The sequence below is a fragment of the Scylla paramamosain genome, chromosome 13 (genome assembly GCF_035594125.1).
Source record: "Scylla paramamosain isolate STU-SP2022 chromosome 13, ASM3559412v1, whole genome shotgun sequence".
Taxonomy (NCBI): Eukaryota; Metazoa; Arthropoda; class Malacostraca; order Decapoda; family Portunidae; genus Scylla; species Scylla paramamosain.
In genome coordinates this window covers 3,257,901-3,275,000 of record NC_087163.1, presented here as the reverse complement: position 1 = coordinate 3,275,000, position 17,100 = coordinate 3,257,901, and the positions used below count along the sequence as shown (strand labels likewise).

Genomic DNA, 17,100 nt, shown 5'->3' with positions numbered 1-17,100 from the left:
TGTAAGAACACCACCACCACGCTGCGCCACTCCAGGCTAGCCTGAGCCAAGCATTACAGGCATTTATGGGGCACTGACAGACACAGCGAACTACCACACACATTGAGTGAAGGATTGGCTGTTAACATTATCATGGCCCGGTTTGTAGCAATAACGCCTCCACGCAACGCAACCTGAGCCTCGTTACAAATATTTATGGGACACTGAAAGACACTGAATATTATTACTTAAATTATGCAAAGCGATTTACTGAAGATACACATGAAAAAATAAAACATTATTATTAATATTATTATTATTATTATTATTATTATTATTATTATTATTATTCGTATTCTTATTGTTGTTGTCATTATTATTCTTACAGCTCATGTAAAACACCATTTGACACTCCTGTAATTCCCTGACAGGTTCTCACGGCACACCTCCCCTGACAGATAATCGGCGGGCTGCCTGCCACTAGCGCCCCTGCCAAGCTGGTGACGGATGGCCCGGCATGCATCATCATCCCCATTACGAGGCCTCAATGCAGCGGATCCTCACAATACACCAACCGTCACTGTGCTGGTGGTAGTAGTAGTAGTAGTAGTCGTAGTCGTAGTTGTTGTTGTGGTAGATTTGTGGTGGTAGTAGTGGTGGTGGTGGTATTACCGGTAGTAGATCAGTGGTGGTGGTGATGATGGTGGTAGAAAAACTATATTTTAATTTTGTCATTTACTACTCATTAGTGGTCAACGTGAGTAAGTAATTAAACACACTTAAAGCCTGCATTCAACTTTATTCTCTCTCTCTCTCTCTCTCTCTCTCTCTCTCTCTCTCTCTCTCTCTCTCTCTCTCTCTCTCTCTCTGACAACAATCTACCAATCATCTTATTGACGTGTTGCAAAGCCCACAACAGTGAGTGCAGGCCATGTGGGGTGGTGTGACGCGTTGATGCTTCGACCACTAAGCCTAGGGAGCGAGCAGAGCGCATGAAGCCACAGCAAGATGCCACTGAAGCACATCACGTGGTAGAGGAAGGGACTGTCTACCAAATGCCACCCATAATAACAGTAGTAGTACACGTGACTCTGGAATTATTTTGAAACACTGCATGAGGCTAAAGGTAAGCCCATAGGTAATTGATGTATACATGAATATATAGTCATGAGGCGTGTATTTAACTATTTCACTTTGATACGAGACAATTATCACCGTATGCAATGGATGAGATTCTTTATAGGCATCTACAATAAAGATACGAGTGAAAAAGATTAGATTTTTGCCATTTTCACCCAATTTAAAGATTAGGTGTGGCTGGAGAACAAGTAAAGGTGTTCCAGAGTGATTGGTTGTTAGGGAAAAGTGTACCAAGAGGCAGTCATAGAGTTAAAAGATATGGTTAATGGACTACTACAACAACAACTACTACTACTACTACTACTACCAGCTGTTTTGTGTCGATCAAGTAGCCTTTTGCAGCCTCCTTATTTTCTTACCTTGCAGTGGTAGTGTGCATGTGAAAATGAGGCAGCGCAGACACTCAGGCAGTGACGCAATCAACACAGTGGCCACATGGATGACAAGACACAAGGTAGACACTTCACTTACATACTTCTGCAACACTTAAAATGTATCACAATAAATTATGTTCTGTTACCACCTCATGCACAGATCTCTCTCTCTCTCTCTCTCTCTCTCTCTCTCTCTCTCTCTCTCTCTCTCTCTCTCTCTCTCTCTCTCTCTGGATGGTTTTGTATTGCCAGACGTTTGAGGGCCTTATCGCGATCACTTTAACAGGCTCTAGTGGAAGTTATTGAGGTTTTCATTGTGTGTTTCCATGACGCCAGTGATAGTTTAACAATGATCCTACATTGCCAACAATAAAAACACTTACAAGAACACGACTCAAGTCTGTTTCCTTTAAAAACAGTCCTGGAGAGAGAGAGAGAGAGAGAGAGAGAGAGAGAGAGAGAGAGAGAGAGAGAGAGAGAGAGAGAGAGAGAGAGAGAGAGAGAGAGAGAATACAAATCTAAAACGCCCAGAAAAGTCCACCTTGCCATGCCTTATAATGCCACCACGCAGTCATATTCTAGAACAGTAACACATAAAGCACTGTAACTTCCCACACTATTGATAAACACTCTCTCTACGTATGAGTAATATCCGACCAAGTTCAAACGTTCTCTCATGACTTATCCCAGACAACATGGCTTATTTTTTGTACCGTTTCTCCCTCCCCTAATGGCTGTATAGGGTTTGGATTTATTCCCCCAATACTGCCAACCCTCCCTCCCCCAGCCCAGCCCATACCAGCCACGCCACCCATCCCAACCCACGCCACTCGCCCGCCATCACCCTTTATTATGTAATCCACCCCCACCTCCCCCCACCACCCGCCCACCCCATAAGAGTAAGGATACGAGTACTGTACATTTATTTGTATTAGAATGTAAGGAATATAAATGTACGTATCATTGTTTCAGAGAGAGAGAGAGAGAGAGAGAGAGGAGAGAGAGAGAGAGAGAGAGAGAGAGAGAGAGAGAGAGAGAGAGAGAGAGAGAAGAAAATGAATGTAAATTTGATACAAAAAGAAAGTGATAATAATAGTAATGATGATACTCAACCCATTATTATTATTAGTGGTAGTAGTAGTAGTAGTAGTAGTAGTAGTAGTAGTAGTAGTAGTAGTAGTAAGATCAATAACAAAGCTTAACTGGGTAACTAGAAGGAAATTACTAGCTAGAGGAAACGTGACAGACTAACTGGAGGAGACCACTGACTGAATGACTGACTGACTGGAACAGACCACTCACTGACTGACTAATCGGGAAATCGTGAATGACCGAATGACTCACTGGAAAAAACGTAATAAAATGACTGGCTGACTGGGAGGAAAAAAAAAAAGACTTGATTGACTAATTAACTGACTAGCTGAAAAAAAAAAAAAACGTGCCTGACTCAGAGTGAAGAACGTGACTGCCTAACTGGGTGACTCAAAGAAGAAATGAAGTAGTATGAATAAATGACTGGAAAAAAAACTAATTGCCGGGCTTATTTACAGACAGGAAGGAAAAAAATATCATACAACAAAGACTAACTGACGGAGGAAAAAAAAAAAGCAAGATTGACGGAAAAGATGCAAATTATTGACTGACTGACTAAAGGAAAAGTATAACGCAAGCCAAACTATTGACTGCACAAACCTGACTAGCGAATTACGTAACTGAATGAACAAAAGAACTATCTAACTGACTGACTGACTTGTGTAGACTGGAAACAAACAAACAAACAAACAAACAAAAGCTTACTCCTAAACCATGACTAGTAAATAAAAGAAAGAAAACAACATCAACAACAACAACAAAACAACAGAAGAACCGTGACTGACTGACTGACTGGAAAACCGTGACTGACTGACTGAGAATGCACGACTGATTGACTGAAAGAAGTGACTGACAACTAAAAATATTAATAAAAAGAAAAAAAGAGAAGGTATAAAAGGAAAAAAAAAAGTAACAGACTAAATGCGTGACTGTAAACACGAAACAACTACAAAATAATGATAAAAAAAAGGAAAAAAAGAGCGGAAACAGAGAAAACGAATAGAGAAGGAAAAATAAAAAAAATACCAACTGGATGAATGAAAACAGGAAAATAACCCAATAAAAGTTGAAAAAGAGAAGAAAAGAGAAAATAAATGAAACCGGAGAAGACCGCAAATAAAAAAATAATAATCAAATAAATAAACAAAGCAGAAGAAAGAGAAAAAGGAGGAGAAATAATACGAATGACGAACTATGACAGAAAACACGATAAAAACTGGAAAATGGCTGAAGGAAAATGAGAGACAAAGAAGTGACAGATTAAATGAATGACTGCAAACACGAAAATACTTGAAAAATATGAATGGAAAGTCAGAAAAAGGTAAACAGCATTAAAAACGTGACGGAAGAGGCTGGCGCAAGGTAAGGCAACACCTGGCTTACCTGAGCGTATGGCGAGAGCGACGAGAAGTAGGGGCAGCATGCGTATAGGCGACACCATAGGGGTGGTGCCCATGGTGGCGGTGGTGGTCGCGGTGGTGACGGGTGGTGACAGCAGTGGTGGTGATTACAGCACCAAACACCGGTAGCACACACTGGAGAGGGATTAACACTTCAAATGACTTGGTGATTAAGGGAAAAACACGCACGATTTTGCCTTTTATATATACATACTTTTTTTTTTCTATAGGCTCAAAATGAACGATATTTGGATTAAAACACTTTTTTCTATTTTTTTTTTTTCACAAGCACCTATTAATTAAACACACTCAGGCACCATGCACAACTTAAAATTATGGCATATTTTCTTGCCCTCACAAAATTAATTACGGCTCAGATCATTTCCGATAATTAAAACAGAAAAAAAATATATTTATTAAGCAAAATAACACAAAAGAGAACTAGGCTTTTCAATTTGCCTATCAATATAGTTCACTTATATCAATCACTACAATCATATTTCACGTTCTACATCATAAAACAGAGATATTGACACATCATTACAATTCAATGTAACACAAATCACTTAATACCCACAGAGAACGAAAGCCTCAACCCTTCGCTCCACTGGCAAACACCAGACTGAGGGTGGAGGAGGCGGGACTCGCTAAGCGAACGAAGACTTCTGTGAAGCTGTCAGTGGCTCGCACGCTAGCCAAACACTTTGATGTACAATCATTACTTAGAATACTTTGAGTAATATACTGACGTAATCTATATAACTTATGACTCAATTTTTCTCTGACATACTTCAAGAAACAAATATCAGATCCAATGCCTAAAGTTACAAATGGAAATTAAACAGGACATAAAAACGAGTCTCAATTCACTTCAGTTTTAACTTGCCGCCCAAAAAATTGTTTATCCTTTAAAGTTGAGGAAAATTCACTAAGCTCAGTAAAAAAAATGAACAAAAAAATTAACATTACATAAAACTCTCTTAGTGCAATCACTTTTGACACAGCAATATCGAAAAAATATATATATAAAGATTTTACCATTTTTTAACAACTAATTATTTCAATCAAGTGCTATTCAGTATATTTGCTAATACATTATCTCTCACATTTTCAGAAAATTAAATAAGAACATTGAATATGTTTACAATAAAAAAAAATTTTACATCTATGATGTAAACTGAAGGTTCAAACTCGAATGCTGGCAACCAAAACAACTCTCCATGACAGCTGGGTTGGGTGGGTTTCCTGTCCGTGTTGTCGGGCTGCTGAGGCCTCTGAGGGGTTCGCACACCACCTGGATGCTTAGAAGGACTCGTGTGGGGCGATGTGTGTGCCGGGCATGAGAGTGGTGGGTGTGGTATTGGCGGTGACCTGTCTAGGAAGCAACCAAGCCCTCACACTGACTCCTCCTTGCCTCCTCAAATTTGATAATGGCTCATCAATCAACCTCATGATGGTGGCGGCAGCACCAATGGACGCCCCGAGGTAAAGTGATCAGTACTGTTCACTACATTTTGGTTACTCTCACTGATATGTCACCACTCCCTGCCAGAACTAATAATGGAAACACTGCCCAAACCTTTCACGCATCCTTTTTTTTTTTTTTTAATATAGGAAGGACACTGGCAATTCAACTAGTACACTTGTTAAGGCACAATGTAGTTATTTTGGTTCAAGTGCCACCTGTTTTGGACTGCTTGGTGCCAGGTGCTGCGTGTAACACTTAATGCTCTGGCCCCCTTAGGTGAGACAGTCAGGTGGGTGCTTGCTTATCTCACCACTGTGCTGTACAGGTGAAAATGGGATCATGGTAATGACTTTATGAATGAAAGAATCTGGTTAAGATTCCCCATGCAGGATAAGCACTTATGATTGTAGCAAGGCAGTGCTGGGATGACTGACAGACAAGGATGCAAGAACGTGAGACATCTCCAGCTGCCACACATCTGCACTGTAGCATGTGAATCTAATTCATTGCTGACAAAACTAACTCAGCTCAGTCAACTTTCAGCTCAATTACACATCCATATCTGTAGGAGGAGGAAGAGGAGAAAAAAATATAATCAGTATTCTGCATGGTGGTTTGCTTACCTGATTGGCTAATCCCACAACATAGGTGTCATATATGCTTCTTGTCTAATCCTATACATTTTTTTTTCCTGTTTTGTGTAATAATTGTAACACTACCTGTTGCATTATACCTCTTGTATTTTCTTATAATTTCAGGTTCATAGACGTCACTGCTGAGAACAAGCTTGATCATAGTAAATACTCCTACAATCCTTGCTATTCCTATGTGTACCCACCAGATGGTGAGGCAATGGCCTGCAGTAAAGATGTTGCTGTAAGTGACTTGAGATGTTGTCTTGCATATGCTGTCACCTTTTGAAAAACAAAATATGTAATTGCACAAAAGCAAAGACACTAATGGGAACCTCTGCTTAGCCCATCTTCTTGAAAAAGTTCCAAGGAAGATTTATGAAAGATTAGACCAACTGAAGGTGAAGTCATTGAGTAAAAGAACAAAGTGTATCTGTCTGTCAATAGATCCTTTTGTCAGTTGGCTTTCACTCCTGATCCCTTTAACTTCCCTCAGAGGATGGTCAGGGCATTGAAGTCTTGTTTGTACAGATCATTCTGCACAATCCCCCCCACCTCTCTCTCTCTCTCCCTCTCTCTCTCTCTCTCTCTCTCTCTCTCTCTCTCTCTCTCTCTCTCTCTCTCTCTCTCCTCTCTCTCTCTCTCTCTCTCTCTCTCTCTCTCTCTCTCTCTCTCTCTCTTCTCTCTCTCTGTCTCTCTCTCTCTCTCTCTCTCTCTCTCTCTCTCTCTCTCTCTCTCTCTCTCTCTCTCTCTCTCTCTCTCTCTCTCTCTCTCTCTCTCTCTCTCTCTCTCTCTCTCTCTCTCTCTCTCTCTCTCTCTCTGAGGCTGTAGGGAAGAGAGGCCCAACTCTCAATGCACCACACAGCATGGGATTGTTGTGCAGTACTGTATTGTACCAGTTTCCACAGCAGGGCCTGATAGAGCAGCATTGATTGTTTAGTGTATCATTCACTGTACTGCTGTGTCCTCTGCATCATGTGTGCTTGGACGTGATTTTGTAGTGTTAATGCATCACTTATTCTACAGGTCTGTCAAGCAAGTAAATATGGCTATTCTAATGTTGGTACTCAGAGCTCTGCTACATTCCACTACCATAATGAAACTGGCAGATGGATGATTATCTATAAAAATTACAATGGTAATAGGCAAGTATTTACTATATTTTGTTTCAGTATATTTAGTAGTATATATAATATATATATATATATATATATATATATATATATATATATATATATATATATATATATATATATATATATATATATATAATATATATATATATATATATATATATATATATATATAAGAATTTGCTGCAGCTGTTTTCTGGACTATTCTCTCTCTCTCTCTCTCTCTCTCTCTCTCTCTCTCCTCTCTCTCTCTCTCTCTCTCTCTCTCTCTCTCTCTCTCTCTCTCTCTCTCTCTCTCTCTCTCTCTCTCTCTCTCTCTCTCTCTCTCTCTCTCTCTCCACTCTCCTCTCTCTCTCTCTCTCTCTCTCTCTCTCTCTCTCTCTCTCTCTCTCTCTCTCTCTCTCTCCTCTCTCTCTCTCTCTCTCTCTCTCTCTCTCTCTCTCTCTTCTTCAAACTCCTTCATCTATTGCATTCATTCCGATCATTATTCTTCAGCTTAAGTACTGTTCATCCCTCCTCTCAATATTCTCATCTATTCAGTCTCTTCTGTTCCTCATAAAGGTCATCTCTGAGATTCCCATGATGGTGGTGGTCATGATAATTGTGAGTGCTGCGTAATACAAGCATGGGGAGATTCATTTGTGACAATATGAATACAAATGCCCATTATTACAACACAATAAAACTTAAGTAAAATAATTTTATGGCAAATTTCATTACTTTCCATGAAATACTTTTGTAGGCATAATATGATCGTAGTTTAATTTTAGCCGTATTAATAGAGAATAAAACTATCATCTTTCAGTTAAGGAATTCATTATTTTCATTACTAATCATCATACATACAGGTTTTTGTATTGAAACAGACATTTTGTATTCATAGTTATGTTAAATGAATCCCAAATCCCACGTGTTACATGCCACTTGTATTATCAGTACTATCACCATCCCTTCAGCCCTGTTGCTTGTGTCAAAAGGTGGTCATTTCTCAGCTCAAAATTTGAATGAAGATAAAATAACATGCTTAGTACAAATGACTGCAAGTAATGAATATGTGCTCACAGATGGTGTTTGATATTACAGGTTGACTAATGTATTTCTTCAGTGCAGTAACAACACTGTTGACTCTTTACATGTCTGGGGTGAAACTGAGAAGAAAAGTATGTATGTGAGTATACAGTTTAGTATTTGGACAGTACAGTTTAATATTATAGTTTGGTAGGAAGCTGAGTGAAAAGTTCAATGCGAATAAGTTGCTTGGAACGAAGTGATGGAATATGAAAATGAAGAGAAAGGATGAATTTCTTTTAGGTAGCAAGGAAGAGGTGTGAGAAAGGCATTTTGACTGTATAATGAATGAGAAGACAGTATGGGAAACAACAGTATTTAGTATGGATATGGGAGTAGGTGGGAAATGCTTGCTAAGGCTGAGAGAAACTTGTAGGGAAGAAGTAGAGAAAGTGATCCCTTGGCTAAAGTGTGGCAAAGCTGTAGGTGTAGATGGAACAAATGCACGTGATAAAGTTGTAGATTGAATGTATCTAATACGTAACCCAACCTGGAAGTACAAAGTGCCAGATGAGTGGAGGAAAGCAGTTGTACCTCTGTATTAAAATAAAGGACATAGGAATGAGTGCAATAGTTATTTGAGGATAAGTCTGCTTAGTGTGCCAGAGTCTAAGGGAGGGTCTTGACTGAGAGATCAATGGAAGTATGTATCTGAAGTGAAGATCAGCGATGGAATATTCAGGAAAGGAAAAGGTTAAGTGGATCAGATTTCTGCAATTGCATGATGACAGAGGAGTACTTGGGAAAGGATGAAATGTTATAATGTTGTATTCACAGACTTAGAAAAAGGAGATGATAGGATGGATAGGGAAGCTTTTTGGTATGTTCTTAAGATTTACGATACAGGAAAATTGTTGTTGAAAGAATTAAGACGCTAAACAGGAATGCAAATGGACGTGTGAGGATAAAGGAAGAGCAAAGAGAGATATTTGCTGCAGGAACAAGAGTGAGATGTCCTTATGGTTGTTTTATATTTTTATGGAAGGCTGTATGAGGAAGGGACCAAAATTCAACTCTACGTCTAAGCTATAACCCCAGGCCAATGCCATAGGTGGCTAACAGATCATTGGTATAAGCCAGGATAGGTCTAGCAAGCCACTGGTGGAATGTTTTCTATGCTCAAGAAATGCAAGGTGAGGTGAGAAAGTATGAGGAAGATTAAAGCTAAAGTGAGAAATGCTGGTGCAACACTGAAACAGGATGGAGTGGGATGGGCTGTTATAGCATGTCTGTTTGCAGATGACACTGTCTTTCTAGCAGAGTGAAATGGAAATTTAGAAAGAGGCAGATCATTTCCATAGAGTTTAAGTGAGACAGTGGTGGCAAGTGTTCTGAACCTTCATCATTTACATTTCAGAATATGACACTGATTTCTCGCTGTGCCTGCATTGATGGCTGTGGTTATCCCATCCTTCCGAGAGGCATGTCCCTTGGCTCGTTTCTGCTGCTACTACTTCTGCTGGCAATCTTCATCTATCTACTTGTTGGTTATGTTTATCGGCGCTTTGTGATTGGAGCAAGAGGAATAGAGCTCTTCCCTCATCTCAGCTTCTGGAGGGATTTCCCATATCTTGTACAGGTCAGAGGTTACTTTTTGTTACCAGTGTGTTTTTGTGTACTAGGATGAGTTTTTTTTTTTTTTTTTTTTTTTTTTTTTTTTTTTTTTTTTTTTTTTTTTTTACAAATAGGTAGTTATTTTATTTCTTGCTGATGGAGAGTGGCTCCCCAAACTAAAAGAAAATGAAACAAAGGAACTTAATTCAGTTAAAAAATAATAAAAGAAATAAAATACTCAACAACATAGTTTTCATAGAACATTACTGTAGATATTTTACCAGTTATGCTAAATGAAGTTATTATATTTGTATGGTTAATGATTTTATGACTCATGGGTTACTACTGGTATATAATACAGGGAGATTTTACAGTTTTTTTTCTCTTTTTTTTTCAACTGAATTCTTCTGCAATAGCTAGAGAACAATAGACAAACTTGCACTTAATGAAAAAAAAAGTCTGGTAATTATAATGTAAACCTTAATATTTTAGTATGTTGTATATAAATTTCTAGGTACTGTGTAAGTTATGTTACTGCAAATAACAATTCTAGTTGAGTTGGTTATGTGATATAGTTTTTCTCAGAACAATGACCCAAAAATACATTTTGTACATTGTACATAATAAATATGCAGTGTGCAAGTGTTGAACCAAGGTCATGTTAGGCTCTCATGCACTGATATTTGACGCCTTGACTGTCAAGTAAAGTCAAGAGAAAATTCTAGGAAGAAAAAAATCTTAAAACTGAACTTTTAAACCATTTTTCAAATGTATCTTTATAAATTTCAGGATGGTTTCTTCTTCTTAATAAAGTGTGGGCAGGACGACCTAACTTATGAGAGAATATGAGCGATAAGGGCATCAACATTCAAGAGAATATTAGGAATGCAGACACCAAGTTTCAAGAGGGATGAGGACACCAGTACCTTAATAGCTTTACTGTGAAAGGATTATGATCTTGATAAATGCATTGTTTTTAAAGAAAAATGTATGTGCATTATTTACAGTGCATTAATTATTTTTACATTTAATTTTAAATTTAAGCCTTCTCACTAGATTTTTAAAGTTTATATCATTCAATATTAATAAATGAATAATTTTACAATAAAAGTATGATTAGTGTAAATTTTGTACTGTGCATACTTGCCACTTTTTAGAAGCACTTACTGGTGATAGTGGATGATATATTCATGTTATATATTTGTTGTTCTCATTTATTCATTTGTTTTAGGCTCATTTAAAAGCAAGAAGACAAGGAGCACCGCTGAAAGTTTGTAGATTCACTTCACTTCTGTTGTATTGGATACTTGTACTCTTGAAACCCGCAGCTATAAATTGTGTGTAAACTTTTTTGTCTCAACATTTTGTGTATCCTAAAATTCTCCCATTTCTATTTTGATCAATCATATTGGTGGTGGTCTTTTGATTAAAAAAAAAAAAAAAAAAAAAAAGCAAAGTTTTTATCATCTTTCTCTTTTTTATGTTCAAAACTAATAAGAGTAGGTTATTACTCTGGCATGCAATAATTCCAGTTTTGAGATATTACCCATTTGTTGTTTGATGCAGTTAGTGCAAAAGGTTAGGATTATTATAGGATTCTATAGGATAAAAACCAACCTGCCCATCTACTTGTATTTGTGAATTTTATTGACAATCCTTATCCCAATTGGCATTTGCATGTGTATTTGTTGTGCTGGAAATCCAGGGCTGTAGTGTTCTGTGGAATCTTTCTGCTTGCTCTTTTATTTTTTAATCCAGCATCACACAACCTGACTCAGTAGGGTGTGTGACTTCTTTTCATTCTCTTATTCAGATATTTTGTAACCTCTTGGAAGGATGTTTATGTTAATATAGTGCAAGAATGCAAGAAGTCTTGAAAATATTGCAGAAATAGTTTGTAGCTTGGCGTAGTTTGTGGCAGGCGTAGTACACGCCCCATTTCTGAGCTGCATTCAAGATGCAATGCATATATCTTGCTGTGCCTGTTTCAAACACCACTGGATGAAATGTTTTGACATTTTTTGTATAAAATTGAAAAGGATGGAAAAAAATTAGACAAAAGATTACAAAATTAAACATACACCTTCTACACCAAATAGAAAATAGTTTATTCAGGAGGGATGACCCCAAAATTGATAGTGTAAGTAAATTTTTCCCTGTTTCTTAGCTGCTCCTCTCACTTTACTTAAACAAGGCCTTTTTGGAGAGTCAGGAGTATTTTTTAAGGAAATGCACTACCACAGGGTGCACCAGTTACTCACAGATTTACAACATTCACAGATGTCTGCTACCTAACCCCTGCAAGTGTTAAGGATTGGCTATACATTTTCACTGCACTCTTTTCTCAAGGATGGGTAGAGATTTCCATCTAAGCAGGAGTACACACATGTGCAGAATGGGTGGAAACTTTGTCTTTTTAGAATGTATAGATATTAATGTGAAAATTTGTATTCTTTTATGTGTTATGCATATTGTAACTCCATGACAGGTTGTTTTGAAGTGTGTTCATCATAATCCCCTACTAATTACTCAAAATAGCTGCTGGGATTCTCTCACAGATTAGATATGTATGATACTCTACATTTCCACTCATCACATCAATCATTAGTATATTGTTACTGTATATTGGAATTATTCAACTCTACCATGAAGACATGTATATATATTTTTTTCAATTGCTGGAAATATTTCCTTGTGCACCAATATAATGTTTATATTTTTCTAGAAACAAATAAAATAATGAATACACTGAAAGTTGTATTGATTTCTAACACCACATGGAGCAGACTGAATCAGGTGTTGTTTGCCTCAACCTTGTCATATCATGCTTTTGACAGCCTACTTATCAAAAGGTTGCTGATGCAAGTGCCTCTGAATGATTGAAAATCAATAACACATAAGAAACTACTTCAAAAGCAAGTATAAGACTCAATGAAAACATTATTATGATGCTTACTTCCAAGTACATTAAAAAATATGCTATCTTCATTGCTGCCACAACATAAAAGACACATCAGAAAACAGAGGAACTGAAAGAACTCTAGCTCTGGACGGAGTCACAACAAGTAGACACTGATTTCCATATTAGTCTCTGATTAGTCTACTGATTTCCATATTAGTCTCCTTCTTGTGTACCCTTTCCTTTTATTGTAATTTCACAGCAGAGGCAGTTAATAGTGGAACACTCAGGTGCAGAGAACTGAGGACACTGACAGGAATCACAAGGAAGGGTGGGGCACCATTCACTGCAATATGAGCAGTCTTCACACACTTCACAAGTGCCACAGCTCAGACAGCTACACCTCTGCAATTAATAGGAATAGAATTTATCAGAGTTAATAAAAGCAGTGAATACAAATATGTAAAATAACACTAATAAAATTCAGAAATTAAAAAGATAGGGAATGATTTAATACACCAAAAGACTGGAAAAATAAAAATAATAATAATAATAATCAAAGGAGGTAAAGGAAATTAAAATGTTCATGAAAGACAATGAAATGACAAGGCTAATGATAACATCTGCCAATACTACATAGCAAGATAACACTGACTTTTTTTTTTCTCTCTCTTTTTCTCTGCTTCCCTAATACGATGGAGAAGTTATTTTAAAATACATTTTGCTGCATAGTTATTAAGTGATCATTTTCTTTTTGTTAAGGGATAACTATACTGTGAACAGGGAAAGAATTACTTGCATAATCATGGCAATGAAATGACAAATGATAATGACTACACAAATATTGTTCCTTGAATACCAGAAAAAGAATGACTGGTAACAATGTTTCTAGCATCTTCCTAAGGAGTTCTAATACATGCATGCCTTTGTTATAATACTGTCATGCAAAATGCAATTTATTAGTCATGTATTTTAATAAAATAATATCATAATTAACTTAAGCCAACTTTCTTTTATTTACATAAAAATTTCATAAGTAATTATCCTTTCTAGTGTTTAATGCATCACTGTCAATTACGGCTTGCATGCACAAAGAGCCCATACAGTAACAGAAAAGCACTGACAAACATAATGCAATTAACAATGAGTAACAAAATAAACCTAGAGATGCAACACTAGCTCAGATTTATAAATAACTAAATGCAGTGGTTTACTGCTGGTTTTTGCATAATCTTGATTATTCATATTTCACATTATTTGTACTGAATGCATCATCTTGTGGAGTATTCAAAGTTTTGTAAGATTTGCAACACAATATTGTTAGGTGTTTGGTTGAATATAGGCCTTGTTCTAGTTAATCATTTCAACTCATAATACAGCCCACTCTGATTAATGACTACAAATGATTTTCCATGGAAATATATCATATTCAAAATATTTCTGATGGCTATGCACCATGTCAAAGAGCAAACATTATAGAGTCCTATTTTCTTTTATATATATATATATATATATATATATATATATATATATATATATATATATATATATATATATATATATATATATATATATATATATATATATATATATATATATATATATATATATATATATATATATATATATATATATATATATATATATATATTCTTTTTTTTTTTTTTTTTTTCCACTTTAAGCAGCACAATGCCTAAAAATGAGAACCATTAATTAATAGGATGAAGAGGAATGGTCTCTGCATCAGCTTCTCAAATCCAAATAGTTTGGCATGTCACCTTCTTTATGTAAAGCAAAAATACATTAAGAGTTTCTCCTATCACAAAACTGGCAGAAACATTTTTCACTCTTAGGAAATGCTTTACTCAAGCTGGGACATAATCTATTGTAGAAACTCATGGAATAGCTTTTTAAATATTCCAGAGTGTGAATATTTATATATCATATATCACAGGAAGTCCATCCAAAGCAATGATATGGATAAGTCTCAGGATGGCAGAATAATATGTGAAAACAAATTATCTAAAAAGTGTAAAAATAAACAAATAATAATGAAATTGCTACCACTCCAGTATATATTCATGGTAATACAATATGGTGGTTGGCCTGATTCTGGGTGAAAGGAAAGTGTACATTATAGTTTTATTATAGTTTTATAATTTGATTTTTGACAGAATGATCAATAAATATCAAGAAATATGAAATTTAATGTATTTAATGTATTGTATTTCTACAAGAAAGAGCAAATCATACAAAGGGTTTGAAAACTACAATTTGGAAAATTATTAAAATACTTCACAACCATAATTATTCTGGTAATTCACCAACAACTATCCTGGACACCAAATCACTGTTTCGTAAACAACGTACTAATTAACCCCATTAAAGTTTATAAGTACCTGCTAGGGTGATAAAAATGTGCCAGTAACACTTTCCTTTAAACCCAATAAAAAGGAATTATGTAAAATAAAAAATATTTGCTGTGCACTAAAGGCAGCTGAAACATAAATTCTTGTTGGGATTAAAGAAAAACAATCAGTAAGCCATTACTTGAGACATTTTTTAAAGTTATGATCAGCAAATGAGTATTTATAAAATGTATTGCTATACTGTACATTATGCAAAAACTTGGCATCTAAATAAATATGAAACATTTCTAAACTTAGATGAAATAGCATATATGTTTATGAGGATAAACAGGGATTACCGTCATCATTCCTGAGGCACCTGTGCGTGGCTGCTGCTAATTATATTTCAGATATATGAATGGCTATTGAAATATTCATCAAAGAATATTAATTTTATCACTAAGACAACTACACTGAACAGCAAAAAATAATTATTTGCTGCTTCATTTATCTTATTTCTGTATTATAATAAAAACATAAGTTTGTGTAATCTTTATCCTTGTGTATGCACTAAATTTTTTCCTTTACCTGGTCAGCTGGACAACAGTGGTCCATTATGGAGGCAAATGAAGGCAGAGGACCACAGTTACAGCAGGCCTGAGCACAGTGTAGGCCCAGCTCAGCACAGCTGCAGCAAGCCACATCAGGACACGGGCTTCCACACATTCCCTTCTTCAATAAACACTGCCTGATGCTTAACCCTGTGAACATTTTTGAGAATTTGTTGTTCCCAAACTTGACAAAAACTTTATCTATGCATAATGACCTGACAAACAGTACTGTAAAGCAGTGACAGGATCTGGAAACAAGCAAGAGCTCGATTTGCCATGAGGTACCATATGGTCCAATCAGTTAAGACTTATCTTCCAGGCCTGTTAGATTCAAGTTCGATCCCCAGTCATGTCTATCTTCTACATTTACATCAGATTAATTGCTCATTGTTTTGTAAGAGAACATAGCTCTTCACTCATCATAAAGCAGTAAGCTGGTGAATTGTACTTAGCCAGAATATATCACTCATGGCTTTATCAGTAACATACATTCTCACCTAATGTGTTCCAATTAACTTTAAACAGAATTCATACAAAGACAGCAAGAACTTGAGTAAACCTTAATAATAATCCTTTGATGTATATCTCATGAATGCCCAGTCAACTTGAGAAATTACTATGCTGCAAATAGTTCAAACTTAATCAATGGATTCAAAAGAAATTATAACTAATAAAGATACAAGAAGAGGCGGTCCTTATGAGCTCTGGCTCCTGGTCTCTTTGGATAATATACCCAGCCCCTACTAACGAAGGAACAAAATATTTACACATAGTGATGAGGTACTTAGTGTACAACACATTTGTGGTGGTTTTATTTGGGGGTTGGCTTTTCTTTCCCTAAGGTATGTAAGCATCCATACAAATTTATGATCATTTAACAACAATCTGATAGTGACTATGAATAATTGTAATAAGAAAATATTGCTACATTATGAACACCATAATGTTTTACCTATAATGACCATAGCCACATATGCTGCTATGGCAATGCAGAATATAGCTGCGAGCGGGACATCCCAGGCGCCTTCAGAGAGGGGCACCTGCTTCACCCCCATCAGGCAGCTGCACAAGGAAAGCAAAAATTACCATCCAATCATTATCTCCTGAATATCTCAGTTGTTTCGGATTCGTTATCTGGGGATGATTGTAAAAACAGAGTAAGTGATGATCTGCATCAATTGCATTGGGTTTTGTTGAACAATAATCGGGATGTTACACAGAATCATTGAGAAAACTATACTTCATATGGGTTTGTTTACCTTTCACCTCTTGATGCTGCTTGACGCATCAGCTCGTATCCATGGCAACCTTCTGGCGCGCAATTTAAAAGCCTGAGAGAGAGAGAGAGAGAGAGAGAGAGAGAGAGAGAGAGAGAGAGAGAGAGAGAGAGAGAGAGAGAGAG

General features: G+C 36.5%; 2 protein-coding genes and 1 long non-coding RNA gene across 5 annotated transcripts in view; 1 reads left to right on the top strand and 2 right to left on the bottom strand.

The window, feature by feature from the left end:
• LOC135106349 (uncharacterized) overlaps positions 1-4,634 on the bottom strand; it is a 5,495-nt gene extending 861 nt beyond the window's left edge. The window contains exons 1-4 of the long non-coding RNA XR_010271272.1: positions 4,563-4,634; positions 3,969-4,120; positions 1,479-1,604; positions 1-1,070 (exon numbers count right to left, since the gene is read on the bottom strand). The exon at positions 1-1,070 is cut by the window's left edge and continues 861 nt beyond it. This is a non-coding gene — a long non-coding RNA (uncharacterized LOC135106349). The remainder of the gene's footprint in view (positions 1,071-1,478; positions 1,605-3,968; positions 4,121-4,562) is intronic.
• A 547-nt stretch (positions 4,635-5,181) lies between these two features.
• On the top strand, positions 5,182-12,594 carry LOC135106345 (cation-dependent mannose-6-phosphate receptor-like). 2 transcript variants are annotated; one of them, XR_010271270.1, is made up of 6 exons: positions 5,182-5,470; positions 6,212-6,329; positions 7,112-7,223; positions 8,302-8,386; positions 9,644-9,865; positions 10,630-11,183. XR_010271270.1 is itself a non-coding variant. In XM_064015267.1 (6 exons), exons 1-6 carry the CDS (start codon positions 5,310-5,312, stop codon positions 10,687-10,689), a joined length of 765 nt encoding a protein of 254 aa, XP_063871337.1. In that variant the 5' UTR covers positions 5,183-5,309; the 3' UTR covers positions 10,690-12,594. The 2 variants fall into 2 exon arrangements, 1 of the variants encoding a protein (XP_063871337.1); XM_064015267.1 differs by having other exon boundaries at positions 5,183-5,470; positions 7,112-7,230; positions 10,630-12,594.
• Positions 11,470-17,004, bottom strand: LOC135106347 (keratin-associated protein 5-3-like). Of its 2 annotated transcripts, none has more exons than XM_064015268.1 (4): positions 16,958-17,004; positions 16,651-16,760; positions 15,676-15,848; positions 11,470-13,144 (listed from the first exon to the last, which is right to left on the bottom strand). In XM_064015268.1, exons 1-4 carry the CDS (start codon positions 16,984-16,986, stop codon positions 12,956-12,958), a joined length of 501 nt encoding a protein of 166 aa, XP_063871338.1. In that variant the 5' UTR covers positions 16,987-17,004; the 3' UTR covers positions 11,470-12,955. The 2 variants fall into 2 exon arrangements, with proteins under 2 accessions (XP_063871338.1, XP_063871339.1); XM_064015269.1 differs by having other exon boundaries at positions 16,939-16,959.
• Between the last annotated feature and the right edge of the window lie 96 nt (positions 17,005-17,100).